Raw genomic sequence first — 22,271 nt, 5'->3', positions numbered from 1 at the left:
ATTTTAATGTAATTCTCACCTTCTGCTATATTTGATGTTATTATTGAATTCCATAAATTATAAATAAATGCATCCTCTCTTCTCAGGGGTTTATTTCATCCTACCCATGTCGGCATTGTCCTCATGATAGGATGGATGGCCAAGATTTGCCCATGCATATTTAGGACCCACGTTTTTTAAAAAAATTATATGTGTGGCAAGATCTTACCCGTTGAAATGAAGTGAGGGTAGTGCCCACATAGGTAGGATCTCATCTACCCTTCTGAGGCTCCGGAATCCTAATATGAAAGAGTCGGATTAAGTGTACAAATTAATTGGCTTGGTTTTAAAAAGATATTGGATCCGAATCCGAAATGAAACATATCCGAACATTTTTCTAACACAAACTAATTTATTTAATAGTTCACACGCCGCTAGAAAGTTTTAATATTTTAATAATATAATATATATTAAATAAATATATTTCGAGATTTTTGAATATTCGTTTTCATACAATACTCAAATCGTTAATTCAAGCTCTAATTTGAGTCGAATTAAACTAAAAAAAAAATTAAAAATCAACTATTCAAGTTTTGAATTGAAATCAAACATTAAAAATACTTAATTTTAATTTTTAATTAAATCTTCTCATATGCCACTTTTTCCTTACGAGAGGAAAAAGTATACCAAGCACCCGCATGCTTGACAAGAAGCACTAATGCTTTATAAAGAAGTATATATACCTAGAATATTCATTCAAACTAACGAAGATCTTATATTAATGATATTGAACGGACCAAAGACCATATAGACGATTGAGTCAAACAAACTAAAATAAGAAAAATATTAATCTAATCTATTCATACAAACAATAACCCAAGAAAATTGTTTTAAATTGAGAGTATGTCTCTTCTAAGACGGTCTCACAAATCTTTATCTGTGAGACTACTCTTAGTATAAAAAGTAATATTTTTTCATGAATGACCCAAATAAGAGATCTGTCTCACAAAATACGACCTGTGAGACCGTCTCACACAAGTTTTTGTCTTAAATTGAAGATAAAAATGAAAATAGGTTGGATAAGTTAGATTTCTTATAATATAATATACCCAACCTTTTTTCGCTCCCGTTGTAGTATAGAGTTGGGGTCGATATTTCAAACTAGATCAAGTATATGATTTATTGGAATTAGTTCTCATCATATCTCAATATTATCAGATTATGTATGTTTCTAATATTATAATAGAAATTCACATCATATGTTAAAATCGATACGTCAAAATTTCAACATACCAGATGATGAGAAACTCTCCCGGTGTAGTACAGGAAAATGGTTATTAACTATTACCCGATGCATTGTGTATTTGCCTTTCTTCAAATAGTGGACTCAAACACTATTTTTAAAAAAAAAAAAAAATTAGCTGCTTCGATGGACCACGAAGGACCGATGATATACATTAATTTAACTTGAAAGGCATTTTGTCTTTCTAGAAGGACCACAATTGTCCACATGACTTGGTATCAAGAAAATCATTAATGCTCTATGCTTAATATTCTTCATATATTTCCAATTCTTCTTAAAATATTTAGGGAGAATTTTTTATAATTTTTTTTTAAAATTTGAAATAAGTTTTATTAACGTCGAACGACAAATTGATTAATATTTAGATGGATTGAGGATTAGCAAATAACCTTCTGATTAGATGTTAACATAATATAAAGATAGTAATACCTAGGGGTGGGAAAAAAATACTGAATTTTCAGTATATCGAGATTAACGTACCAAAAAAATGCTGAATTTATCGAATTTTCAATATACCGAAGATTTCGGTACAATACGGTAACAATGCCGAATTTTTCGGTACGATAACTGTATACAATTTGAAAATTTCGGTATATATCGGAATACCGAAATACGGAAAAAAAAAATACAAAAATTTTTAAAATATGTAATATTTTAAAACAATAAATTTATAAAATTTTTAAAATGTAAGGTTTTTTTTGGTATAAAACGGTATATATCGATATCGTATCGAAACCTCGATATACCGTATATTTTGGTATAATCGTTATGCTAGTTATATGTATTGAAATTTTCAAAAATTTTCGGTACGATATCGGTATGAATTTTCTTATACCGTAATTTTCGATACGGTACGGTACGGTTTATCACCCCTAGTAATACCTACACTGCTTCTAACATTGGGGCGAAGTCAGAATAAAGATAGTAATAACCCAGCATATACAATATTATTTATTAAAATCAGATGTCACTCTTTTACAACTGACCTAGCAAAGCAGATCAAGGAGAACAATGTCATTGATTTGACGTACGAAAACTTCTCAAGAAGTCACTCATCTCAATACTACTTTCATCATGCACTCTTAACTTAACATTCTCCTCCAAGAAGTACATAAATATGTTTCTTTTGAGACTTGAACACATGACCTCGTCCTGATACCAATTGTTAAGGTCAAACGTTTACCACTAAGTCAAAATGTATAATTGTTAATCAAAACGCAACTTTATGTATTATAATTGTGGGGGCTAGAATGCACCTACTTGGGTGATAATCGGTCGGGCTGTTAGACTCATGAGCAATTGGAAGTACATGTCTATTTGCCAGTGCTATCTCATATCTCTTAGATATCACCCTTACCAATTTTCTACCGTCAGCTCTGTCCTCAGCAGAGACAGTATTGCCCGTTAAATATATTACGTCACTCTTTTATGGCCAAAATAGCCAACCAGGTCAAACGACGCACTCGTCAACAGTTTAACGCACGAAAACTTCTGATCATGAGGTCATTCATTCCAGTATAACTCTCACTCACTCATATACGCCTAACCCTACATAATATTAGTCTTAAATTTAAGTTAAAAAAACAAAAGATATGAAGTGTAATATTCAAAAATCATATAATAAATTTTAATCAAGCATCTAAATGAATACTTCCAATATTAATCTTAATTGATACAAGGATCAATTAAAATCATCCAAGCAGCTCATCCAATCCAACACACCCGTATAATTTGTCCTCCACAATGCTTGTTTTGTCTCGAAGGAAATATTCATGCGAGAAAAGAAAATTGACTAAATATTTACTAGTGAATTAATAAAATAATTTTGTCAAGATAATTAAAGATTATAAATTATAATGGAGGATATATATTTAGTTTCAAAATGCATGGGGAACGACGAGTACGATTTTAATTTAATGCAGCTTTTAGTAATACGTGTAACACAAACCTTAGCCACATAAATTAATGGCTATATATTTTATTATTATTTATTTTTAAAAAATTACTATCATCGTATTTATTGCTTAACCTGCATCCAAAGGCATTCATGCTATTATTATTATTATTATTATTATTATTATTATTATTATTATTATTATTATTATTATTATTATTATTATTATTATTATTATTTTCGAAAAAAAGGCATTCATGTCCGAGGTGGGAAACAAGAAGTCAAGGACAAAGTTGAGTGTATGAATTTTACTATGAACTGAAATCAACATTTTAATTTAAAATTTTTTTATATAAAATCCAAATTTTTTTATGTCACCACCTTTTTACTTGAGGAAAATTTTGATACATAATTTCACACAAATTTCGGTTTTTAAATATTTTCTTACGATTAAGATTTTGTGTTTATATTAAATGAGACTTCATAATTTTTTTTATATATATAATATTTTACAAGATTAAAAAAATTGATCATTTGGAAATATTTGACTAACCACTTGTAAAATTGTGTCATTAGTATTGTGTAACAATATTGTATTGTACGTTGTATTTGGATGGATGATTTAACTTCTAATAAATTAATGTCTTTGAAAAAAATATTCAAATAATCGATTTCAAATTACACGAATGCAAAATATTAGGTATGCCTGAAATATTTTTATAATTATTACCAAATTTAAAATGTACATTTTAAATTTTCTCGATTAAATTTAGTCAAACCACCATAAAGTATTCGAAATAATGGATTTAAAATTCATAATTTAATATAAATACACTCTATCATTATCTTAATTTAAAAAGACTATTTTACAAAGTAGTTTTAAATTTATAAAATTTCGTACTCATAATTATTATCTTTACAATAATCAATTGAAATATAATATCTTAATATTTATAAAATTATTTAAAAAAATGAAAAAAAGAGGGAAAAATTAAACCAAAATGTATATTGTATCCTTGCTTGTAAAGTACTCTCCACTACATGCGAAGGTCTTGGTCATAGGCTTCTATTTCTATATATGTACGTAAGGTTAGCAGACAGTGTAAAAGCAGCCTAAAAATTCCATTACAGATGGCATTCCAGGACCACCACCACAACCTCTCCCCCCAAGAAATGCCCCTCGACTACTCCGATCACCACCACTCCGTCTCCGTATTCCGCTCCATCCTCCCCGACCACCACTCTCCGGAAGAGAAGCCTCCCCCCGCCGCAAACACCTGGCTCCACCACCCTCACCAGTGGCTCACCAACCAGAGTCAACGCAGCCGGCTCGACAAAAGCGATCACCAACACCGCCTGGAAAGCGGGGAGGGAGACAACAGTAACAGCAATGGCAACAGCAACGGGAGCAGCGCGAGTTGGGAGAGGGAGAAGTGCAAGGCGGACATCCTCGGCCACCCGCTTTACGAGCAGCTGCTGTCGGCCCACGTGGCGTGCCTGCGTATAGCCACGCCGGTGGACCAGCTGCCCAGGATCGACGCTCAGCTTGCTCAATCGCAGCAAGTGGTGGCTAAGTATTCTGTTCTGGGACATGGTCAACGGCCCCTCGATGATAAAGAACTCGACCACTTTATGGTACAATCCTCAACGATTGTTATTTCTATGTACATAATGTAATAGTATGTGGATATTATGGAAGAATATCACGAGAAACGCGAATTAAATGTGTTTTTATGTGGTTGTTGGGATCTTTGTGAAAATTGGTTTTTGGGTTCTTGAAATGGGATAGGCGAAAGTCGTCAGTTTTTGTTGGATTTAATTTAGTCTCTTTCCGATTGGATTAGTTTATGGCACTTAGAAACCTTATCTTGAAGTCTTTTGTTGTCTTGGTTGGTTTCAAGATTGAATTTTTGTGAATTTTATAGATCTCCCAGGCTGAATCTTTTATATTACTGTTCTTGCTCGTAGAGATTGGAGTGCCTATTCTTTGGTTAGTTAAAATATGAAATAATGGCCGGATAACTTTATACCACTAAGGCTGAATTTTATAGATCTCCCAGGCTGAATCTTGTGGTTGGATTATAAGTTTCATGGGTTTATTTCTTAGGAAAATGATGGCCGGATAACTGTTAGGAACCAGATGTTTGCATTTACACTTATAGATTCTTGAACGTGGTTTCATTTTAAGGATATTTGTTTTGAAGCTGCACAATAACAAAATTACAAAAGACGAATCAATTAGCTTGTCTAGTTTCTTTTTTCTCAGGTGGAAGTCGATTTCTTCTTTACTTTGTGTGATTCTGTTGCCAGCATGATCCACTGTTTGGTTTTAGTGCTGAACAAAAATGTGATACACCAAACAACTATGTGAGAGATTTCGTATGAGAGGATAAATTTCGGGAAACTTCTAACGGAGAACATTTACTGTTATATTCTTGCCATCTTTAATGCAACATTTTTGTGGGTTATCATTCTTGATGGAATAGTTTTTTTACATTTCTATATAATGTGTTCGAATTTTTGTTGTGTTGTCCAAAAAGGAATCCTATTGTTTGAAGTTCCTTTTCTTTTAGTGTTTTAAACTTTGACGAATCTCTTTCTGGATATCATTTCACATTTATGGTTTCTCATTCTTGCCGGGAAGCTCTATGCTTCAAAATGGGTGGGTGATGTTAAATCACAAAACGTAGGATCTTGAGAGGTCATTTTTATCTTTTATGAAAATGGGCGTGATTGAACTTAAATGGATGTAGGAGTACATTATTTGGCTAGTGAATTGGCTTGTATGAATTTGTTTATACTACAGAGACAAATAATAGTCTCTAAATCTACTCGATTGCTAAGTTTTCCATCTATATTTTCGCTTTTCCCCTTACAAATCTTCTTCTTTCTGTCCAATGTAGACCCACTATGTTTTATTGCTCTCTTCCTTTAAAGAACAACTTCAACAACATGTCCGCGTTCATGCAATGGAAGCAGTCATGGCTTGTTGGGAGCTTGAGCAATCATTGCAAAGCTTGACAGGTTAAGTTAACACCTTTTATTCCTTGTCAACGATAAACTCAGTGATAATTAAATGATTTTTTACAGTCCATTGTTTTTATATTCCTTGTGAAAAGCTTATTTTATTTACTGAATTGAAGTGTATACTTGGAGTTTCTTTCCTTGAGTTGATATTGATATTAGTCCGTCAAGGTTCTTCAGTGTTGTGCTAATTATGATTACGAATTTCTTCATTTGATTTTCCTATTCTGCTTTACATTGGTTTGGTAGACTTCTTGAGTTAACAAGTATCCATATGTCCATGAATTCAAATCACTACTATGTCTAATGCAACATGCCATCTTTATTCTCTTCAAATTTTGTCTTGTAGCTCTTTTTTTTTTTAACTATAAATGCTACTCGTTATGCAGTAGGGAGCAAGAGGGCGATCTGTCTCATTTGAATTTTTAAAATTTATACATGTCCTTTTTTAAATAAAAAAAATCAAGCTTTACCACTCCTTAAACTATCAAGTTGCCCCAAATATTATAATTTCTGGGTCGTGATTACAATGATGTTCATTCACATCATAGTTGAGTGAGTGTACCAGGCCAATGCTATAATAATCAACAAATCCAACCATATTGTTTTGTTTCCAAACCACCAGCAAAATAGCAGCTCGACTTGATGATTTGACCGTTTAATCACTCAATTTAAAGCAATCGGAATCTTATGTATGGTTTTTTATGTTGTTTCGCAATCCATTAACATATGAATATTGTAGTACAAAATTGGAATCTTTCCCAGGGATAGAATATGAATATTTTCATGTGAGGGAACAAGGTACATTTCTATATTATTCTTTTAAATTTTCGTTGTGTCACTGACATTGACACGAAATTTAATTGCTCTTCTGAAGGAAAATAAATTCCATGCAACTCATTCCATGTAATTTCTTTCATTGTATAGTACCACACATTTTGAAATGTAAGTCCATCAATGTTTTCTCTTTAGACTTTCACGGGACATCGTGTATCTAATTAAATTTACTTGCACTTTGCTCAATAGGAGTGGCACCAGGTGAAGGTACAGCGGCAACCATGTCCGATGATGATGAAGACCAGGTCGATAACGAAATTAACTTATTTGATGAGAGTCTAGATGGATCAGACAGCATGGGCTTTGGTCCATTAGTACCCACCGAAAGTGAGAGATCCTTGATGGAAAGGGTCAGATTAGAATTGAAACATGACCTTAAACAGGTGAAATAACTTTGAACTGGAATAATATTTTAGCTTTAAGAATTTTTGTTAGTATAAGAATAACAGATTAGTAATGCTTTACTTTACTCTACTCAGGGTTACAAGGATAAGATTGTGGACATTAGAGAAGAAATATTACGAAAAAGACGAGCAGGAAAACTGCCTGGCGGTACTACTTCGGTCTTGAAAGCTTGGTGGCAGTCACATTCTAAGTGGCCTTATCCAACGGTGAGCTTGATATGAACTTGTAGCTAATCTTTAGAAATCAACTAAAGTATTCTATAATTAGAGTTGGTCTTATAAAAGATTATATATCTTTGATATGAATTTATATTCAGTTAGAAAAATTTTCTATCATATTTATCTCAACATATATTCACTTCTATAAAAGATAGATTGCATTCTAAACCAAGAGAGTAATAACGTAATGGTGGTTGAGTCATATGGGCATTGAATCAACTTTGTAGACCTGCACAGTCGAATCATGCGTGACGATATCTATTCTGTATTTCAACGGATTCTCATGAGTTTGATTTCTCTTAACTTTGCACGATATATATATTTGGTTAGGAGGAAGACAAGGCACGACTGGTTCAAGAAACCGGCTTGCAACCGAAGCAGATAAATAATTGGTTCATCAACCAAAGGAAGAGGAATTGGCACAGCAACTCTTCATCTTCAAGTTCCCAGAAAAGCAAGCGCAAGAGGTATGTATATACATCTCCCGTTTCCAAAACCAACCATTATATATACTAGAACTGGGAGTTAATTATTGGGATCATATATAGTGGTGCAGGTGATAAATGAACCCGAGCTTTTCGTGTTAATGATTATTTCATATTGAAGTAACATACGTTTGATAGTATTTGCCACACCACAACCCTGGAAACAACGAGCACGTGATCTGGGAACGACGAATGCAAATAGTCGATTCATTGGAACAAAACATGAATTCAGGAAAACTTTGTTACTATGATTTGGCATAGAAAAGGTGAGATCCAAGGTTGTAAGACTCGTGATCAGAAGACGTATACGTATAGAAAAATTCCTGTTTGATGTGTTTTGTTGTTTGTATTGGCTACAGTTTGAAACTTGGCTTTTGTATTGATATTTAGAGCATTTCGCTTCAAATCTATAATCTTGTCATGCAAATCAACGGGAGAAGTTTGTTACGATTGAGAATCGAATCGGGAAGATGATGACATTGTTGAAAATTAATATTTTAATATTGAATATTTGAATATTGAATGTTGAATATTTGAATGTTGAAAATAAGAGTTAAAAAAATTAGAAATTTGTGTGTGATGATGTAGGTAATGATGTATTTTATTTTTTGGATTATTACCAAAGAAATTCTATAAATAGCATCACTATTTGTGAAGAAATTCACAATTGAGTAAAGAGAAAAATATTATAAAGTGTGTAGTTTGGTAAATTTTGAGAGTTTGAAATTTTTACTTTTTATTATAAATTTTTATTTTTTCACAACACGTTATCAGCACGAATCTTTAAAAGTCCTCCATATTTTTCCAAGCTCCAAAACAGAAGAAAAAGGTAACAAAAGTAATAATATTTATTTTACTGTTTATTTATTTAATGTGTATATACTTAATATATAATATAATCTTATAATAAAATAAATTTTTCAAAATTTGTTATAAATCCTGTTAGGATGTTAAGACGACATCTCACACTCCTGGTATGCGTGTTCAAATTACGGATAAAACCGAAAAAATCGAAAATCCAAATCGAAAAAACCGAACACCGAACCGAACCGAAAACTGAATTTTGTAGTTCGGATATAAATGTTAAAACCGAAGTTTATTTGGTTTGGTTTCGGATTATATATGACAAAACCGAAAAAACCGAAATTTTATTAAATTAATAATTTTTTATATTTTTTTTTATATTATATATTTTGATATGATATTTAGTGAATGAAGAACTATTTTGAACAATTTTTAGGTGATTGTTGTTTGTTTAATTAATTTAAATCTTATATTTAAATATTTTACTAAGAAAATATGTAGAAAGTTAACATATTATATTTTACAATATATTTATATTATTAATTTAAATAATTATACTAAAACCGAATTAATCGACCGAAATAACCGAACTGTTTTGGTAGAAAACCGAATCGAACCGAAGAAAAATGGTTCGGATATCGGATTATATATTTCTAAAACCAAAAACCGAAAAAACCGAAATAAAAAACCGAAAACCGAACCGAACCGACCGATGAACACCCCTAACTCCTGATAAGGGATACGACAAGTATAAAAGTCTATAAGGTTTTTAAACAAAATATCTTATGACACCTCATTATAATATTGTGATATGATATACATAATTATTTAAAACATTACTAATATTATATACACCATATTATTACCATAAAATTATACAAATACATACATTTATTTTCTTGTATACCAACGGGTCATAAACGATAACAAAACGGCTAGTTTTTGCCCTATAAATATGATCTCACAAACACATTCAATCACTCTAACTTTCTCTTCTTCTCTAAAAATTATTCTTCCTCAAATTTTCGAAGAAAAAAGAAGATGACTTTCTCAAGGTTATTTTTAATTATTTTGGTTATCATACTCACGAGTCTTGTATTTATCGGAGAATATCCTCCTCGTGTGTTTTCTTTATTTTTACGAATGCTTGTACTTGTTGTTTATCCATTACTTTGTATTGTAATATTCATTAACTAATAAAATACATCATAATTTTTTTTAGTACCACCATGTCAAACTTGGCAAATGTCGAATTCATTGCTCTTGATATTACGGGGAAAAATTATATGCCATGGACTCTCGATGTAGAAATGCATCTTGAGTCATTAGGTCTAAATGAGACCATAAAAGAAAATGGCATGTGCACATCAAAAGAAAAGGCAAGAGCCATGATATTTTTGCGTCGACATCTCGACGAGGGATTAAAATGTGAATATCTCATTGAAAAAGATCCCATGAATTTGTGGAAGGGATTAAAAGAAAGATTCGAACATATAAAGGAAGTTATACTTCCGACCGCCCAGGATGAATAGAATACGTTGAGATTCCAAGATTTTAAGAAAGTAAGTGATTACAATTCGGCGATGTATCGAATAATCTCGCAATTAAAATTTTGTGGACATGAGGTTACAGAACCAGAAATGCTTGAAAAAACATTTACCACGTTTCACGCATCAAATATAACTCTACAGCAACAATATAGAGTGCGTGGATTTGCGAAATATTCTGAACTCATCGCCTGTCTTCTTGTGGCGGAAAAGAACAACGAGCTATTAATGAGAAATCATCAGTCCCGACTCACTGGATCAACAACATTTCCAGAAGTAAATGTTGTAAGTAAAAATGAATTTAAACCTGGAAACCAAAATCAAATTCAAAGACAAGCTTTGGGTCGAGATCGAGGTCGAGGTCGTGGTCGTGGACGTGGACGTGGAATTGGTCGTGGTCGTGGACGCGGCCGTGGTTTCGAAAATAATCGAGATAGTTACTCATATAACTCATCTCAAAAGAGCGTCCCAAACCATCCACTGAAAAGACATCATGAGAATATGAGTGTTAATGAAAATCACTCCAAAAGATTTGAAAGTTCTTGTTTCAGATGTGGTACTCCAGGACATTGGTCCCGTATTTGTCGAGCCCGTGAGCACCTTTGTAAACTTTATAAAGAATCAATAAAAGGGAAAGAAAAGGAGACCAACTTTACTGAACACAGTGAACCTTTGAGTAGTTCAACTCATTTTGATGCTGCAGATTTTCTGATTGATTTCTCGGACAATGATCAATTTGCTGGTGGAATAGATATGTAAAATGTTTTATTTCTTTTATGTACTCATATGATAATGTTTTATCGTGTGCTATATTTTTACATATGTATTGTGTTTTATTTTATTTTTATAAAAATATTGTCAGTAATTTTATTTCATTGCATATTTGTTTTTGAAGTTCAAATATGGAAAATGTTATGAACAAAGCTGAAGTTTGCATACCTGATAGTGGTACAACGCACACTATCCTCCGAAGTAAAAGATATTTTCTGGAACTAAAACAAACAAAAACAATGGTGAATACAATATCAGGTCCTGTAGACTTGATTAAAAGATGTGGTAAAGCACAATTTTTGTTACCTAATGGTACAAAATTTTTATCAATGATGCTTTGTATTCACCGCAATTGAAAGACNCCAATTGGCATGATCGATTAGGACATCCTGGTTCAACAATGATGCGAAGAATTATAGAAAATACACATGGTCATCCATTGAAAGACCAGAAGATCTTTCAGAATAATAAGTTTCAATGTAAAGCATGTTCTCTTGGAAAACTTATTATAAGACCATCACCAGCCAAAATCCAAACTGAATCACCAATGTTTCTTGAACGTATTCAGGGTGATATTTGTGGACCAATCCATCCACCATGTGGACCATTCAGATACTTTATGGTATTGATTGATGCCTCCAGCAGATGGTCACATGTATGTTTATTGTCAACTCGAAATGTTGCATTTGCAAGATTACTTGCTCAAATAATAAAATTGAGGAATCAATTTCCCGATTATACAATCAAGAAAATTATACTTGATAATGCTGGTGAATTTACTTCCCAGACTTTCAATGATTATTGTATGTCTATGGGAATCATTGTTGAGCATCATGTTGCTCATGTACATACACAAAATGGATTGGCTGAATCATTGATTAAACGTCTGCAAATGATTGCTAGACCAATGATTATGAAAACAAAGCTCCCTATTTCTATATGGGGACATGCAATTTTACACTTCTGCATTAATTCGCATCAGACCAAGTGCATATCATAAACACTCCCCATTACAGCTTGCATTTGGTAAAGAACCAGACATTTTTCATCTGAGAATTTTTGGATGTATGGTGTATGTGCCTATTTCTATACAGCAACGAAAGAAAATGGGAGCTCAAAGAAAGATTGGAATTTATATTGGTTATGATAGTCCATCAATCATTCGATATCTTGAACATCAGACAGACGACGTATTCACAGCACGTTTTGCTGATTGTCATTTTAATGAGGAAATCTTCCCAATGTTAGGGGGAGAACAGAAACATACCGAAAAAGAAATTACATGGTATGTATCATCATTGTTACATCTGGATCCAAGAACAAAACAATGTGCAAAGGATGTACAGCAAATTGTGCACTTGCAAAGAGTAGCAAATCAAATACCAGATGCATTTGTAGACACAAAAGGGGTAACTAAATCATATATACATGCTGCAAATGTCCCTGCTCGAATTGAAATTCCGAAGAAACAAATTGAAGATACTCATGATGTCATTAAACGCATGAAGCGTGGAAGGCCAGTCGGTTCCAAGGATAAAAATCCTAGAAATAAAAAATTAATAGAGAAACACGATGATTACAAAATAAAGAATGATGTTCCTGAAGAAACACATGATGATCACAAAATAAAGAATGATGTTCCTGAAAAAACACATGATGATGAAAATTTTCACCAGACAAATTATACAGAAAAGATCCTTAAACGTTTTAATATGGATAAATCAAATCCTTTAAGTACTCCAATGGTTGTTAGATCATTAAACATAGAAAAGGATCCATTCCGTCCATGTGAAGATGATGAAGATATTCTTGGTCCAGAAGTATCATATCTAAGTGCTATCGGTGCCTTTATGTATCTTACAAATGTACAAGGCCTGATATATCTTTCGCCTTATTGGCAAGATTTAGCACATATCAAATAAAGAGACACTGGAACGGAATTAAACATATATTCCGTTATCTACGAGGAACGTTAGACTTGGGACTTTTGTATTCAAAAGATGCTAGTCCAAGTATAATTGGTTATGCCGATGTTGGATACTTATCTGATCCACACAAGGCACGTTCCCAAACTGGATATGTATTTACTCGTGGAGGCACTGCAATTTCTTGGCGTTCACAGAAACAAACACTCATAACAACTTCATCAAATCATGCCGAGATTATTGCACTACATGAAGCAAGCCGTGAATGTGTGTGATTAAAATCAATGACCCAACATATCCAAATCTCATGCGGATTATCATTCAACAAGAAGCCTATGATACTATATGAAGATAATGTTGCATGTGTTGCTCAAATGAAAGAAGGATACATAAAAAGCGACAGAACTAAGCATATTCCTCCTAAGTTCTTAGCATTCACCAAGGAGCTTGAGAAGAATAAATATATTGATGTTCGTCACATTCAATCAAGTGAAAACTCATCAGATCTCTTCACAAAGGCACTTCCTACAACAATATTCAGAAAACACATATATAATATTGAGATGCGCAATCTACGAAATTTTTGAAGAACTATTTGTGTCAACATGAGGGGGAGTTTACGTGACTGCACTCTTTTTCCCTTACTATAGTTTTTATTCCAATGAGTTTTTCCTAGTAAGATTTTTAACGAGGCAGTATAAAAACACGTAATGAAGACAATCATTATTATCATCATCACAAGGGGGAGTGTTGAAAATTAATATTTTAATATTGAATATTGAATGTTGAAAATAAGAGTTATAAAAATTAGAAATTTGTGTGTGATGATGTAGGTAATGATGTATTTTATTTTTTGGATTATTACCAAATAAATTCTATAAATAGCCTCACCATTTGTGAAGAAATTCACAATTGAGTAGAGAGAAAAATATTATAAAGTGTGTAGTTTGGTAAATTTTGAGAGTTTGAAATTTTTACTTTTTACCATAAATTTTTATTTTTTCACAATATACATAATAATTTTAAGAAATAAAAATAAATAATAATATATTTTTAATCATAATTAATTTGAATTGAAAAATGTAAACTCTACTTGTAGTATAGATTAGCTGTAAACATCTAGATGTGAACTCCGGCCTATCAAATGGCGGCTGGCCCCGCCTTAAAATAAACGTGAAGCATCGCTCTACTTTACTATTATTGTACAAAAGTAAACGGTCAACATTATCGTGCCGGTTCAAAAAGAGTCACCGTCAACCGAACCATCAGTACGGTCGAAATATGCTCTTTTCTGTTGTCTAGAACATCACGCCAATGCAATCTAATTTCTAACATAAGCAATCCAGAACAACTATTTAGATATATGAATATGATTTTATTTTCTCGATTTAGGACAGTTAAATATGATATACTTTTTTTAAGAAAATCTTATGTTTTATCTACGTATTGATCTGTTCTATATATATTTAGAAAAACTCAAAAACTCGTATTTCAAGAAATTGATGTCCCTGCAAAAATTTATAATCACTTTTTTTTAATGTAAATTTCATATCAATGTATTTTCATTAAAACATTTAATTGAATTTCGACCTCCAAATCAATAAAAAAAAAACAATTTTTTTATTAAATCAAACAATATTCAACACAAACGCACCAAAAAGAAAAAACAAAAATATATCGTAATTTCATTTCTTTTCTCCACGTAAAATCTGCTATCACAAGCCAAATCTGGTGCGCTGATCATTATTAGTCGACGCAAGAGGAGCGAACCTGGTGGAGAAGCTGTGCAGCAGCTGCCCATCTTCTTCCTCTTCTCCCCCGGCGAAATTCATCGCGTAGCTCTGCGGAGAATACCGAAACTGCTGATCCGTCGTCTCCTTGTTCGACTTCTTGGGGTTGCAGAACTTGCCGATTCTTCTGACGAGGTTCTTCCATTTCGGGCCCGCCACCATCTCTGAAAACTCCCTCAGTTTCCTGAATTTCTCCACAACCCATGACTCCTTTTGAAGGGCTGATCCCGGCGCAGTTTCACGCAGTAGGTAGTTGTGGCTCGACGGGCCTTCGTATTCCCATCCGAAGCAGAACCGCCGGAAACAGCCGCACCCGGCGGCCTCTGGCTCGTGGTGATCGCCGCCGTATTCTTGTTGTCGTTCTGTGATTGATGAATAAGTAGCGGTCGCGGCCATATAATCAGCAAAAAATATGCTGGACAAATTCAGTAACACCAAATTTCTGAAAAACAAATTTTATTCTCGTGTAAATGATCGATTTATGGCCATTTATAACACAATATAATATAATATATACACGCACGCAAGTGTATGTAATTGACCAGTCTATGCCGTGTCTACGCGGGATTCTCAATGTGCGTGTGGGTGCTATTTTTTTGGATATAGTTGAAGAAAATTCAGACAAGTTTAAACGAAGAAAGTAGGAAATTAAAGCTCACAGAAATGAACCTTTCTTCTACGGTATCGTGCAATTTGATGAAAAAAGTACAAACTATATATATCTATAAAAAATATATATATATATATAACTCATCTTATACCATACCAAAGTCTTATATCAATGATGCTGTAAGGGTTATTTTGTTCGACAGATATTTGTAAATAATAAAATAGTCCGAATAGGATGTAAAATCGTGTATTTGTGTTTTATCTGAATTAAATGTTGTGCCAGATGTTACAAAATCTCGGACAACATCTACATGCAGCGGAAAATTAACTTTTATAACACAAGCTCACTTTAAATAAATAGATGGACAAGATTAAATATGCACAAGTATTGCCTTATGGCAAAAATTAATCACTAGAAAACCAAATCGTTTACACAAAAACCTATCACTAGTGATTTTAACAAAAATCAATTTCCTAAACACTTTGAGAAAATAAAGCTTTCTAAAAACAAATAACCAGAATAAAAACTAAAACAAGAAAGTAAAACGTGATGCCAAAAAGGGAATCCACGAAAACGATCTTCAGCCAACTTCGTTACGGATGTTGTCTGCAGATGTTCCCAACATTCAAGGCAACACTCGAGACAGCACACTTCGAAACAGCAACGTCTTTGCAGAATATTTTCTCTGAAATCCTCAATGTGCAAATTGCGTGTTTTTGTGATCGAGAGGAGAGCTTCAATTATGTCCTTGGTCTCTTATTTATAGATGTAGACTTTTATCTCCACAAGGAAACCTAAACCACAAGGAAGGTAAGAGTTTTAATAGGAATAAACTCTTTTTAAACACTAATACTATATCTCATCAATCTTCTATCACAAATAACAAATCTTCGAATATATTTGAATTAATGTCTCATTATCTAAGAAAGGCAAAATCATATTCAATATTTACTCAATCAAATCAACAAGGAAAAGTATATCGGGGAAATAATTTAAATCAATATATCATTTAAACTTGGAAATATTATTTCCCTTCAATCTCCCCCTTTTTGCCTTTCTTGGACAAAATGAGATCAAACCATTAATACTTGACATGCTCAATTCAACTCCCCCTGAGTTAGAGATTTACTCCCCCTGAATAAGACACTGTTAGTACGGGTGTTGTTAGAATTGTTGGCAACACTTGAGACAACACCTGTACCATTTCATTAACAGTTCATCAAGACAGAAAGAAACGCAAACCGCTACATCAGCAAAATAAGAAAAAAACAAAACCAGAGCAAGGAACCAAGGAAACATAAAGATACTTAGTTTCCATCCTCATCATTCCCTTCATCTGTTTCTTCTTCCTTATCAGTTTCTTTGGTCCCAGATGGACCAGTTGCTGTTTGACCAACTCCCCTTTTTTGTCCTGGAAAGATACCTACGTCCAGAAGTAACTTGAAGTGAGCAGCCACATCTTCATAGTAGGCAATATCAGCTTTGGCTTGTTCAATCTTGGCCATAGCATGATCAATGTGTGCTTGTACTTCAGGAACAGTGAGCTTGATGAAATCAGTGGTCTGTGGAGGAGCATGAGGAATTGGGGGTGCAGGAGGTACTGCAGAAGGCGGTGAAACTGTAGGAGATGAAGACCAAGGAAGGTCAATCTTGCGATTTCCCTTGAGTAATGCAGGAGCAATCTTGAAAGGTTCACCAAGGTCAGATAATTGCTCATTTATATCCCTGACAAAACCTTGTGAGATAAGTAGTCCATATATTAGACTAGGGAATGGAAGCTTAGATGCTTTAAGTCCACCATCAGCATACTGCAGCACTGTATTGAATACTAGCTTCCCAAAGTTAAAGCCCCTATGTGTTCCAATGGAGTACAACACTATTGCTTGGTGTCGAGTGACAACAGTGGTATTGGTAGAGGGTGTCCAATTTCGAACAGACAACTTGTGAAGCACTGAGTAGAATGAAGTTAACTTCGTTGCTGATAGCTTCTGTGGATGACTTGGAAAGTGAGTCACAAGGCCCCCAGTGAGTGTGGAAGTAACTAGATGAATGTTTGGATCAAGACCATCCTCATCCGCGGCAGGAGTCTGATAATGAGAGTTGATGGATTTCGGGTTGAACTCAAAGACTTTGTTCCGAACAAACACTTTCCCATATTTCGCAGATCATGCATTACCTACTCCAGGTGAGAGGTTTGAATAAAATTCTAACACAGGCCATCTGCTAAACGGTGAGACTGCTGAGACTGTGGAGAGCAGAGAGCAGTGTTTCAGAAAAGCAATCAAATTTTGCTTCTCAAAGGCATCAGTGTCAACGTTCTTTTTTTCAATCAAGTCGCGATTTGTATAAAGAGGTCACTGAGCAACTGCGTGCTCAGTGTAGAATTTAGTAGAGATGGCAGTCTCCAAGTCATAATCACTGAGGTCAGTGCTGTCCTCAATGTGTACAACATCCTCGGCAACATCTTGTTCATCAGACCCCAGTTCTTCAGACATCATAGTTTCCGCAGCAGGTTTGTCAGTAGAACTGCTAGATTCAGTAGAACCTCCAGATTCTTGGGGTGCGCCGGCAGCATCTTTTGATTTCTCAAGTTGGCCATAAACTGGGCCAACGTGATTTCCTCTTCAGTAGACGGTGAGGGCTTTGGTGGAAGAACAGGTGGTGCGTCCTCATCGGATTCAGTGGCTTCACTGGATGTATTACTGTCCTTAGGTGGAGGGACAGTCTTCTTGCGAGCCACAAATTCATAGTCACCATCATTCGAGTCATCTCCTGACGATTCAGCAGGATCAATCAGTGATGGGCGAGTGGACGGCTGGCCCTTGTATCGAAAACGTTTGCCAGGCGTGAGGTCTGGGTTATACCCAGCTTGTCTTTTTGGTGGTTGTGGTGGATTTGGAAACCTGAACATAGGAGGGTTGTCAGGATCTACTGGGTTCCCTGGTTCTCCTGGAGCAATAACCTCCAACGGTTCAGGGGTTAGAACAGCCGGGATGATTTGGAGCTGCGGAGCTGTGGGTGTTTCATCAGATGTTGCGGGAGTTGGGGCAACATCCTCTGTATGACCTATTTCACTGCGGATATCTTGGGGATCGAAACCCTTCCCTGCCATTGTTTAGATTGTGAGAAACAAAACTTTTCAAAAGCAGAGTGTAGAAGAGAAATTTGCGAGCAAGGAAATTCGAGAAACAATTAGGCCAATAATGATAATTTAGGATAAGTAAATCAAAACGGATAAACATAAGCCTACAGTGCAACGGTAACATGCCATATCAGTAATTGACTCAGTCCAACGGTAAAAAGAAACGGGTATACAAAATTTAACCGTTACTATCTTCAAAAATTATCTTGATAATTACGAGCAATTACTTTAAAAAAAATCCAGAGATAAAACCCACATCGAATTTTAGCTCCACTTAACATTATAGAGCACATGATTTCAATTTCCTGCAAAAATTGGATTTTTTTACAGAATTTTCATTTGTTAAAAAAAATACGAATATCCTTATGACCTAGCAATATTTACTATGTTGTGTTTATGCATGACTTATGGATGCCTAATAACAGAATGCAACTTAAATAGAAACATGAAAACAAATATGAGATATGTGTACAGATGGGGTGTTGTCACAAATGTTGGCAACATCTTCTGACAACACCTACAATTCCAGAACCAATTTTCAGTTTTTCTTTACACTAACTTGTAAACTTTCTGAACATAGAAGTGGCAGCTTCCACACTAGAAGAACAGTCTTCCAAGGACTCTTCTAGGCAGCTTTTTCCATTTTCTTCTATTTCTGTGTTAACATTTTGAAGGGATAGCTCCCGCACTAAAAGTCCAGCCTTCATTGGGCTACTTTAGGCAGCTTTTTCCATCTTGCCTTCTAATCACAGACCCAAGATTTTAATCACAACTTTTCAAATTTGTCTTGGATTACTTGTCACATTGGTTACGGTTAAGTGACCATTCTTCAATTCTTTTGTGATTAAGTTTGTATGTAGAGGTGTGATGTTTAAAAGATAACTAGGAATTGTAAGTGCATCAGAAAATTATGCTACACAGTTTCAACACAGCATTTCACAATATGAATGCAATGCAGTATGTCTAAGTCCTAAAGATGCAGATGCATGGTAGATGTTGTCTGAGATGTTGTAACATCTGAGACAACATCCAATAATGATTAAACAGAACACATGCTGAGAGATTTCCTAAGATTGGAGAACCTCTCAAAATCTAATGCTTTGGTGAATATGTCGGCCAGTTGGTTATTTGTATCAACAAACTCCATTCGAATCAATCCTTTTTCTACAAGATCTCGAATAAAATGATGTCTTATGTCAATGTGCTTTGTTCGAGAGTGTTGTACTGGATTTTTTGAAATGTTAATCGCACTAGAGTTGTCACAGTACATAACTAAGGGTTCACTCTTTAATCCATAATCATCGATCATTTGATTCATCCACAAAAGTTGAGTGCAACCACTTCCAGCTGTCACATATTCAGATTCATCAGTTGAAAGTGACACACAGTTTTGTTTTCTACTATGCCATGAGATCAAATTATTTCCAAGATAAAAACATCCTCCAGAAGTACTCTTTCTATCGTCTAAATCTCCAGCCCAATCAGCATCTGAGAATCCTACTAGATTAGAGTTGGTTTCACGTGTATACCATAATCCTAAGTCCATGGTTCCGGCTATGTATCGTAAGATACTTTTTACGGCTTTTAAGTGAGAAATCTTAGGATTAGATTGGTATCTAGCACACAAACAAACACTAAACATTAAGTCAGGTCGGCTAGCAGTCAAGTACAAGAGACTTCCTATGATGCTGCGGTATCGGGTGTTGTCAACATTTTCGGCAGCATCGTCTTTGGGTAATTTTTCATTTGAGCCCATAGGTGTCTTCATGTGCTTGGTGTTCTCATTAGCAAATTTCTTTATTAGGTTTTTGGCGTACTTACTTTGGCACAAGAAGATGCCATCATGCATTTGTCTGATTTGTAACCCAAGAAAGAAGTGTAATTCACCAACCATACTCATTTCAAATGTAGTAGACATGCTTTCAACAAAATCATTTGCATGCTTTTGGGATGAAGACCCGAAAATAATATCATCAACATATATTTGGCAAATAAGGATCTCACCTTTGGATTTTTGAATAAACAGAGTCTTATCTACCTCACCTCTTTTGAATTCGATTTCGAGTAGGTATTCAGTCAGTCTGTCATACCAAGCACGGGGTGCTTGCTTCAAGCCATATAGAGCTTTTTTCAACTTGTACACATGATCAAGATTATGTGGATCTTCGAATCCTTTAGGCTGTCTAACATATACTTCTTCACACAAGATACCATTCAGAAATGCAATTTTAACATCCATTTGAAACAGTTTGATTTTCATAAAGCATGCAATGGCTAGCAAAAGTCGGATTGACTCAATACGGGCAACAGGTGCAAAGGTCTCATCAAAATCAACCCCTTCAACCTGTATGTACCCTTGAGCGACCAACCTTGCTTTGTTTCGAATGATGTTCCCCGAATCATCAGTTTTTTTTTTTAAAAATCCATTTTGTCCTAATTATATTCCCATGGTCAGGAGGTGGAACAAAAGTCCAAACATCATTTCGAACAAATTGCTCAAGCTCATCATGCATTGCATTAATCCAAAAAGCATCTTTTAGTGCTTCATCAACATTTTTAGGTTTGACATTGGATACAAAACATGAAAATCTAACATGTGAATATGTAGAGCTCATGTATATGAGTCCAGCCATTTTTCGGTAATCAACTTTTTCTTTCTCACGGGTTTGAACGTTTTCTTGCATATGTCCAATTATTTGAGATGATGGATGGTTCCTCTGAATTTTGCTTGGAATGTTCGGTCCATCATCTACTGCCTCATCATCGCTGTGATCATCTTCTTGTGAGTTAGTGACTTCATTTTCACATGTTGTGCCAGATGTTGCAACATCTGTATTTCCCAGTGGCATTTGATTCTCCAGAAGGTCTTCAATTTCATCTTCAGCAGTTTTCTTCCTGAGATTTGCACAATCATCAAAAACAACATTAATAGATTTCATAATAGTTCTAGTTCTTAAGTTAAACATTCGATAAGCACGACTATTAGTGGCATAACCCAAAAATAAACACTTGTCACTCTTTGAATCAAACTTAGCAAGTTGATCTCTGTCATTCAAGGTGTAACACACACAGCCGAAAACATGAAAATATTTAAGGTTAGGCTTTCTTCCCATGATTATTTCATAAGAAGTCATGGTTGATCCACTTCTTAAATAAACCCTATTCGAAATATGGCATGCTGTATTAAGGGCTTCTGCCCAAAAACGTTTTGAGATATTCTTTGAAGCTAGCATCACCCTTGCCATTTCTTGCAAAGTTCTGTTCTTACGTTCGGCAATGCCATTTTGTTGTGGTGTTTTTGGTGCCGAAAATTCGTGTGAAATACCTTTCCAGCTACAGAAGGATGAAAATGAAATGTTTTCAAATTCTCTACCGTGATCAGTTTTGATCTTTCTTACCTTCAAGTTGTGGAAGTTGGTGATTTTTTTGATCAAATTTTTGAATACATCGAAGGTATCTGATTTCTCTTTAATAAATCTTACCCATGAAAAACGTGAGAAATCATCGACGCATACAAAGGAATATTTCTTACCTCCG

The 22,271-nt window shown here is 34.4% G+C and overlaps 1 protein-coding gene and 1 long non-coding RNA gene across 3 annotated transcripts in view; one reads left to right on the top strand and one right to left on the bottom strand.

Moving 5' to 3' along the window:
• Positions 1-22,271, bottom strand: part of LOC140962525 (uncharacterized) — a 78,515-nt gene that overhangs the window by 8,331 nt on the left and 47,913 nt on the right. The gene's annotated exons all lie outside the window — the stretch shown is intronic.
• On the top strand, positions 4,242-8,609 carry LOC140962926 (homeobox protein knotted-1-like LET12). Of its 2 annotated transcripts, none has more exons than XM_073422028.1 (6): positions 4,242-4,811; positions 6,080-6,200; positions 7,227-7,420; positions 7,517-7,648; positions 7,991-8,127; positions 8,217-8,609. In XM_073422028.1, exons 1-6 carry the CDS (start codon positions 4,308-4,310, stop codon positions 8,218-8,220), a joined length of 1,092 nt encoding a protein of 363 aa, XP_073278129.1. In that variant the 5' UTR covers positions 4,242-4,307; the 3' UTR covers positions 8,221-8,609. The 2 variants fall into 2 exon arrangements, with proteins under 2 accessions (XP_073278129.1, XP_073278128.1); XM_073422027.1 differs by having other exon boundaries at positions 4,243-4,811; positions 8,209-8,609.

Source organism: Primulina huaijiensis, chromosome 17 (assembly GCF_012295235.1).
Source record: "Primulina huaijiensis isolate GDHJ02 chromosome 17, ASM1229523v2, whole genome shotgun sequence".
NCBI classification, from domain to species: domain Eukaryota; kingdom Viridiplantae; phylum Streptophyta; class Magnoliopsida; order Lamiales; family Gesneriaceae; genus Primulina; species Primulina huaijiensis.
The sequence above is the reverse complement of the archived record's forward strand: the minus strand, read 5'-3'. Positions and strand labels throughout refer to the sequence as shown.

Coding starts and splice junctions, on each gene's coding strand:
- LOC140962926 (XM_073422027.1), top strand. CDS start 4,308: ATGGCATTCCAGGACCACCACCACAACCTCTCCCCCCAAGAAATGCCC. Junction 4,812..6,079: donor AAGAACTCGACCACTTTATG/GTACAATCCTCA, acceptor TGTCCAATGTAG/ACCCACTATGTTTTATTGCT. Junction 7,649..7,990: donor CTAAGTGGCCTTATCCAACG/GTGAGCTTGATA, acceptor ATATTTGGTTAG/GAGGAAGACAAGGCACGACT.